General features: G+C 48.0%; 1 protein-coding gene across 1 annotated transcript in view; it reads right to left on the bottom strand.

Moving 5' to 3' along the window:
- The window catches only part of Dpy19l1 (dpy-19 like C-mannosyltransferase 1), a 74770-nt gene extending 66822 nt beyond the window's left edge, over positions 1 to 7948 (bottom strand). Inside the window, exon 1 of the mRNA XM_010612884.1 lies at positions 7828 to 7948. Within this exon, the coding sequence (XP_010611186.1) occupies positions 7828 to 7948 (121 nt within the window). The remainder of the gene's footprint in view (positions 1 to 7827) is intronic.
- Between the last annotated feature and the right edge of the window lie 1086 nt (positions 7949 to 9034).

Raw genomic sequence — 9034 nt, 5'->3', positions numbered from 1 at the left:
ACCAAGCCACCAGCACCCAGCCGCTGTGCGTGCTTGAGGGCTAGGAAGCAAAGAGAAGGGGCCAGGCGGCCCACGGAGGTGAGCAGCAGAGTCACCAGAGCCTCAGAACCAGAGCTGCTGTGTTCCATCAGAGCCCTCCCCGCCTGCAACTCCGAATGGGTGCTCCAGTCCACAGAGGTACAGTCAGGGTCATCACCTCCGCGCGGACCAGACTACGCTGTGGATGTCCAAGCTCTCCCGGCACAACAGTCTCTCTGCTACTGTGCATCCTGGATCTGAGTCTTCACATATGGGAGCTGCCAGGAAATGCACCCCAGCCCCATCAGGCCTCCAACTCCCCGCCTGCACCCTAACAGCCCCTGCAGTGACCAGAGCCACCTTTAAGGGTCACACGGGCCCCAAAGGCATCCTGGGATCCTGGTGGCTTCCAACATGGCAGGGTGGCACAGGGCAGATCTGCTGAGCAACCACAGGATGAGGCCGGGCTGGAGGAGCACACTAAGACTGCACAGCGTGCCTGGCTCTGCTGCTGACCTTGCCGGGCTGGAAACCTACCTGCATTCTGAATGCTCCCTCCCTGACTGATGGCGCAGCCAGGCTCTGAGGGGCACAGGGACTCAGGAAGCCTGGCAGGCACAGCCCATATAATGGGTGTGAGAGACAAGGAGCCCCAGACAGCAGCCACAGAATGGGCTTAACTTGGGAGGGAAAACACACTCGAGACAACTCTGACTGGCAAAACTCAATAGTGAAAAGAAGGGTTAACAAGAGGAAAGAATTAAAATTCGAGTTATTTTCATTTCCACTAGTGAAAAAGGGAGCCCCAGCACAGCATCCCTGGGGTCTGACTGGCCATAATGTCCTTAGCCTCTCTGGGTCTCGTGTGCACAGCACAGCGCGGTCTCTGCTGGACGGTCGGCTCTCTCTCCACAACCCAAGGTGCCCCATGTGGCCATTCGCTCTGGACATCACTTCCAGAGCGACTGCACGGCACTTTTCTGTCTTCCTTTTGATCATCTTGCTCCTCAAACCGCAAAACCTAAGTCTGACTCTTCTGTTTTCTCTTCTAAATGGCGGGGGGCGTATTCTGAACAGGAAAAGGCAAAAACTCAATGTAGTTATGGAGATAATCAGTCTCGAAGTGAGAAGGAAGACTGCTTGAAAATTCAGTCATAATGTGAAGAAACCACTGCTCCCAGTAAGATCCAGAACTCACAGGGGTCCACATGGTGGTGGTTTTGGGGTGACTTTAATCAGAATCTCCGTATATCTGGCACTGAGCAGAGAGGCTCACCACAGTCGAGAAAACAATGAGCCACGCTTAGTATTAATGACGGAATGTAACACGTTTATGCACTGCAGTTTACTTCACACTTCCACACAGATGTGGCTCGTTTCCTCAGGAAGTCCAAGGCTCCAGGGGGGAGCTCAGCCAGGCCAGGCACAGCGAGGCTCCACCATGGAAAGGTGAGTGTGTCTCACTGACAGGGTGCGCCAGCACACAGGGACGCCTAGGCGTCACAAGAACATCAAGGGCAAAACACTCTGGAGTTTGGGGCATTTCTGGTTGCTGTTTTCACAGTTCTGGGGATTGAACCGGAGCCTCCATGTTCAGCTATATCCTCAGTCCTTTTTAGAAAATTGTTTTCTATTTTAATACAGGGTCTCACGAAGTTGCCCAAGCTGGCTTTGAACCAAAATGATTCATTTTAAAGTGAATATATGAAAACAACAGAGCATGGAAGGAATATAATTTGGCTAACAGGAAAAATATACTGTTTTTCATATATTTTTAAACATGTATTGATACTTCAACATTAAAGTAGGTAATCCTTAATACAACCATCACCCAATGTGTGTTTTAAAAGCAATAAATTCTAACTTCTTTGAAAAGGCTTAGCCTTATGTAATATGAATATTATGAATATAAATATTTCTAAATTAGTCAGCAACCCACATTGATTATTTTCATAAAGTAACTTCCGCCCAGCCTGGTGTCACCAACTGTAATCCCAGCACTCTAGGTGCTGAGGCCCGAGGACTGTGAGTTCAAAACCACATTGGACAACTTAGTGACTCAGTGAGACCCTGTCTCAAAACTTAAAAAATAAAATTAAATAAATTTAAAAGGGCCAGCCAATATGCAAAGGCCCTGGGTTCCACCCACAGTATAACAAAGAAAAACACTAATTTCCTCCTCACGAGAAAAAAAAAAAAAAAAAAAAGCACTCCGTGTTTTACAAACAAACAGCTAGGTAAAATGTACAAGGCAAAAGAATATGAGCCTTACAAAATGCTCCGAGAACGAAGGGCGAAGCTACAGAGCTTTAGTAAACCCAACTACAGTGTTTAGTAAACCCAACACTGGAGAAGCTACATCTCTTCACAATAGGGAGAGGAAGCCACACACAGCATCCACATACACCAAGCACACTCAGCGAGGCGTCCTCCTAAGTCCACTGCCTGAACTGCTCCCATCGTAAGGTTACAAAATCCCTCCACACGGCAATCTGCCCTTGGATATCACAATACCTTGCCTATCATTTAAGTCACGATAGCTTTTTACTATTTTACTCAGTTTTTATAGCATTGGCAAATAACCAGCCAATACGTACACCAAAAAAAAATTCAGAATTATTAATTTTCAAAAGTTAAGTATGCAAAGACAAACTGAAGATGACAGAGATGAGGAGATGCAGACCAGAAGGACTTCCAACAAGCAAAACTGCAGAGCAGTGCACTTTCCAAAAGGTGGGGGGGTCTGGGACACAGGAAGTCATCTTCCCACCGTCCGTTCCTGAGATTCTCGGTTCCTAGCCTGGGAGTCCAGCCGTAACTAACACCACCGAGAATCCGGGCCTTCGGCCCCAAGTCCATCTGACGGAGTCAGTAATCACCTGGCCCCACTTTAGCTTCCCCATGGATAAAATGCTACGCAGTAACCTTTAAATTCTAGATTGTTATGAAAAGTCCACAAACCATGAAGATGAGGAAAGAATGAAAAACAAGGTCTTATAAAAAAAAAATCTTTAAACACGGTAAAAAACAGCACCACTGCCCCAATTATATGAGTGCTTTATGGCTCCTATTAAAACCTGGAGAAAACTTCCGCCATGTGACAACTGCAGCACTGAAAAGCTGGATTACAAAAAGCACTAAGATTTCTGTTAGGAATAGGCTGCTCCGTGGGGTACATTTTAGGCAAATCCGAGTTAGAAACATATAAATAAAGCGTCACTCTTCTCAATTACAATAAACTTCCCAAATTCAGAATCTGTCTAAATAGCAAGTCTGCAAGAGGAATTGGTCAAATGACTTATAATCTGTGCTTAAAACACTGCTAAGGTAAAGTCCCAGCCATCCTTGCTCGGAACAGCTGTCCACAATGGCAGCTGGGAGTGAGTCTGGTGACAGCGGCACAACTACACTTACACTCACTGCTGCAATGAGTTAAAGTTACAAAACACCGTCCAAGCTCTCATCACACGATGCTAACAGTGCTAGGATCGCACCTGACAGGCGGTTGCTTTAGAAGGAAGTCAACTGGGGAAGATGCCAAACAAAAAAGATCTTGAGGGTTTGTTTGGGTGCCCTCTGAGGGAAATGAAACAGGGACAATGCTGAGAAAACGAGGCACAATTAAAGCACAAAGATTTGCGACAGGGTCATGGGAGTGTGTACTCTGAAAATTAACTCTTCACTTTTTAAATGCAACCCTATTCGATAATGTTGATTGGATGATGAAAGACCATCCAGGCAGATCAATCTTCCTCAAGGGATTTAACACAGCATTCACCAAGGTCAGGACCAAAACACTACAACCTTCATGCAGTTCTGATGACCGCCTCCATCAGAGTGGGCGACTACAGACACTGGAAGACAGCGCCCAGGGAGGCTCTGATGGTTTGGCAAAGGACAAGCTGAGGTGAGATGAACGAGCCAAACAACCTCAGGGTAAATACTGATAATAAAGGCTGCAAGCTATCCAACTGGGAAATACCCACACAGGTCTGTAGTCTCTCTGAAGTATAAGAGCTTATTAACATAAACTTTAAGAGACATTAATATACATAAGGCATTTGTTAAGAAACTGGTAGAACCTAATGTTCAAATGTTAGCAACATTCAAATGTGTGTGTATAATTAAAATGTTATCTGCTTTCAATATCCATGCCATATTATTGACCAAAAGTCAATCACAAATTGAGAATATGTCCTTTGCATTCAGAGCATCTTTTCTTTTTCTTTTTCTTGAGGTACTAAGGTTTAGACCCAGGTCCTCAGTGCACGCTAAGCAAGAACACTACCACTAAGCTAGATTCGCAGCCCTTTCTGAATTTTGAGAAAGGGTCTTGATAAATAGCCCAGGCTGGCCTCAAATTCATGATTCTTCTGCCTCAGCCTCCAGAGTTACTGGGGTTAAAGGTATGTGCTTCCTCACCTGGCTCAGTGCATTTTAAGAAATAAAACATGCTTCGGTGATTATTAACATTCTCTAGGCTTAAACAGGAGCCTATTTTAGAAATTTTTTTTAAAAGTTTTAAGCATTTAAGAAATTCTTTGCAATCCGAAGTTGCCCTCTTTCTTACTGGCTTTCCAGGAGATATATGGGTTAGGGTGTCTGTGTTAGGTCACATGCCCCCCACACACAAATACACACACACACACACACACACACACACACACTCTGGTGTGGAGTGTGGCTTCCGCGTCTGTCAGGAAGCAAGTCCAGGAAGAGAGCCTGCAGTCCCTGGGCCTCCAGCTGCACTCTCATCCCAAAGGCACTCTTTCCCATTTCTTACGCGATGCCTCTATGTAGGGTTCCCCTTTCTTTCTCTGAGGAGAGAGGAACAAGGTAGCTGACATTTACTGAGCAGTGTCTTAGCTACTTTCTCAATGCTGGGACAAAATACCTGACACCCACAAGTTAAAGGAGGACAGGTTTATTTGGCTCACGGTTTGTATACATTTCAGTCCATAGCTGGCTGCTCCAAGGCAGGGCAGTCTAGCAAAGAGGCATGGCAGAGAAGGAGTCCACAGCAGAGCAGGCAGGAGGCCACAAGACCTGTTTCTTCTTTCCCTTTTTATTCTATGCATACTACAGCCTGGTGCATACCGCCACCCACACGCAGAGTGGGTTTTCCCTCTTCAGTAAATCCATCATCCATACTGGGAAAGAATTATGCTAAACCAATCAGTAGGTTAATTCAGTATCACACACCCCAGATCCAGCCACCACCCAAAAGCACTACCCATGAGCACATGAGCTTTGGGGAGACATCTAGACACAAGCCGTAACATGCAGAAAATGCTGCAGTTCCTCAGCACTGGGTATTGGGGCTTTCTTTTCCTTCTAAACTCACAGCCTACACAAGCAGAATGAAGGGCAGTTAGACACAGAACTCACAGTTATACTGCCTGGGTTCAAAGCCTGGCCCTGACCCACAGGAAAGGGGACTTCAGGAAAGTACCTAAGCACCTGTGTGCCTCAGAGCACAGCCTGGGAAAGTAAGGACAACAACCCAATGCCATGGTGATGCCTGAGCTTACAGAGTCACCGAGGCACTAAGAACAAGCCTGAGTACAGCAAGCCCCTCTCAGGGTGACATTCAGCTGCTCTGGGAGCCGGAATTCAATCCCACAGAGCCTGAAGACCAACCATTTGCTGAAGACCCCCTACTTTAGGTCTCCACCAGACTTTTTCTCTTAAATTCCACCACCTAACACTTCTACTTTACATCTCACAAATGTCTCAAAATATACATCCAAAATAAAATTCTTGCTCTTTTCCTTCAGACCTGTCCCCACATCCACACTCGTCCTCAGTGTACACATTACTTCCCCAATTAGAGCCGCCAAAAACCTAGAAATTACCTGTAACTCCTCCCTTCCCTGTCAGCGGACCAAGTCACCTAAGTCTACCCTTCCACCTTCGAGCCCCCTTCCATCCACTCCCACGCCACCCACCTGTCCATCCAGGCCAAGCCCTCTCTCACTGGCCTCAACCCCTTTCCCAAAGACAGGTTCTCAAAGCCAAATGGAATCACGGTACTTCCACTCAACCATCCTAGGGCTTCTGGTTGCACGAAATCCCCGGCTCCTTTGCAAGGCTGGTGCACACTCAACTACCCTCTCTTTTCTCAACCCATTCAGGCTGGTCCTTCCTTGGGGTGCATGGTTTGCTACGCCCTGCACACTCTTCCCCTCACCTACTGCATGGCACCTATCTGTGCTCCCAAGGGTCTCAGCTTTAAGACCACTCTCCCAGAGGCCTTTCCTGGTTTTCCTCGAAGTGAGTATTTCCTGACTGTGGGGTTGTTTCCCTGACTCAGCTGATTCTTTTCTCCAATTCATTTATTACGATACATACACACCCACCCACGCACATTTAGAATGCAATGCATTGAGGTAAGGGCTACAGAGTCTTGTTTATTTTTCCCCCCAAATTAACATATGGGTTAGAATAAGCATTCCATAACTGGTAAATACAAATAAACTTACTGTGCTACTTTAGTATCATCTCATTTTTACCCCGCAGACCCACTCAGGGTACTGGGCATTGAACCCAGGACCTTCACACTGAGCTACATGCCCAGCTTTTATTTTTTGTTTTGAAACAGGGTGTCCCTAAATTCAGGCTGAGTTTGAACTTGCAATCTCCTTGCCTCTGCCTACCTAAGCGCTGGGATTACACGTGTGAGACACATGCCTGGCTCCATTTATTCTCTACCATAACCAGATGAGGCATGTGTTACTCCCATCTCAAAGATGGGGTTACTAAGGACAGGAAATACTGAGCTAGACCCAGAAGCAGGACTCAAACGCAGGGCAGCACTGAAATGGCTATTCTGCCGCCAGCCAGCAGCCCCACTCCCCCACACGTGGATGAAACCCTTGGCCTCCGTACAGGTTCTGGCTGTCACCACAGGGCAGGTGCTGCTGCTGGCACAGCACAGCCCCGCCCCGAAACAGTGACCCATCCCACCCCGGACGCGCCCTGCTGACGGGCACAGCCATGCCGACAGAACCAAGAGAGCGTTGGGGGTGTGCAGGAATAGGTAGGTGACAGGGAGAAGGGGGAAACTGCTTTGTCCCGGGCTGCCTTTTCAGTCCCCACACATGTCTCTGCCCGCGTGTTTCATGTGTATCACTTCTGCCCTGAGACACATAGTCCTCCCCAGGGGCCCTCCCAACTTCCCCCATCTGATAAGGAACTTGGTAAAGAAACATGTAGTCATGTTAGGTGATAAACGACAACTCAACAGTTGTTTTCAGGGAAAAGCTACAGCCAGAGGAAGGACGGTGGATTTACACTGCCCTGTAGATCACTGCAGGCAGAACGCTGGCTCAAGGAGGCCAGAGGCTTCTACAGACAGGCAGGATGTTCTCTCCGCCACATGCCCACCTGAAACTCAGCTTAAGCAGTACAATCAGCTCTCAGGATGGTCCTAAGGCTCCCCAGTGACCCGTCCACAGCTAAACCTGAGCACCACGTCCAGCCCAGGGCTCTCCTCGGCCTGGAGACTAGGCCTGGACAAAGCTAAATGCTTTGGGCAGGTGACTAGGTTGAAACAGCCAGACTCGGGAAAAACAAGGTCTTGAAGGCTGCTGTTTTCAAGCTGTGAGGCACTATACTGGACGGTGAGGTCAACTTCATGGTTTATAAACAGCGTTAAAAAAAAAAAGAATACAGTATACTACACAAGCTCGGGAACTTCTGCTTTAAATAGCTGCATATCCATGCAGCTTAGTCTCCTTTCTCCCCCTCTGCCCGCTGCAAGCCCCAGGAGGCAGACTCCAAGAGGTATCAGTGTGGGGTGGCCCTGACCCCACAGCCCAGCTCCTGCAGGTCTTCCCTGGGCGCCTGCATCTCCCGGTGGACTCCTTAGGGCTACTCCTACTTCTGCAGAGTCCACTAGTGAAATCCGCTCCTCTCCAGACACCGGCATGCCGTGGGTCCAGAGGCCCCAGGACACTCGGACACCTGTACACAGACTTCAGCGGCCTGTGTTTTCCAGGTATGGGCAGGTTTAATGCACTGTTTACCGTGGGCTGTGGTCAGAAGGCATGACAAACACTCTCGAGGTTCTTTCTACACCTCTGCCTCCTTCTGGACGATGAACAGAAAGCAAACAGGTTGCAACTTCCAAAAATAAACATTCCAAGAACCCATTTATACAACTGTTAGCATAAAATAGGTAAGAAAAGCAGACACGATGATGAAGCAGATTTCCTAACAATGTTTCCTTCTGTCCAACAAAGGAAAGGATCACTTCAGTGACTCCTCAGTGTCCAGGACGTATGGAGAAGAGCCCACCATAAAGTTTCTTCCTGAACAGAAACGAAGCCATTTTTGGTCAGAGCCTAATATTTACTGGTTGTCCTTGATCAGCCACAGGCTAACTCCAGAACAGAGGCACACAACTGGCTCCGGACACGGAAGGCCAGAGCTACTGAAGAGGTCCAAACTCGGGCCTCTCACCTCATTCTGGGAGATGAAAGCAAAGAGGAAATGAGGCAGCTTTCGAAAATACTGAAACTGTCCTCTCCTCTCCCCAGGACCCGGGTGGCTTTCTGATGCTTTGGCAGAGCATGAGGGCTGGCGAGGGTCACCTAGGAGAAGGAGCCAAACTCTCAGCTCTGATCATTGGCAGAACCGCCTCGCCCCGGAACACGGGCAGACAGAAGGACAGACCCGCGGGTGTTCATCCAGGCTCCAGACCTAGGATGACTGCTGCCCGGTGCACACCCGGGACGCGCTCTACATTCACCACCTTCTGACGCCCAGGTCAAGCCAAGCAGAGTGCTACACCACTATATGGGCCCGTATCTGGGAACCATAGGCATTCCTGAATCCAAACAAACCGTGCAATACAAGAAGATTCAAAAGAAACGCAAGTATAAGAAGAGGGGGAAAATGCAAAAACAAGCTACAAATGGAAATTCTATCATTCTTCCAAGATGTGCTATTGTCCCTCCCTGAAAGAGAAATTCTATAGTTTACTGCGAAGTGGTTACCGTTTCTGCTAGCCACT

This window comes from Fukomys damarensis, unplaced genomic scaffold, assembly GCF_012274545.1.
Source record: "Fukomys damarensis isolate Sample0158 unplaced genomic scaffold, DMR_v1.0_HiC HiC_scaffold_7, whole genome shotgun sequence".
In the NCBI taxonomy this organism is placed as follows: domain Eukaryota; kingdom Metazoa; phylum Chordata; class Mammalia; order Rodentia; family Bathyergidae; genus Fukomys; species Fukomys damarensis.
Note: the sequence above shows the minus strand (reverse complement) of the source record. Positions and strands in the feature narration are given on the sequence as shown.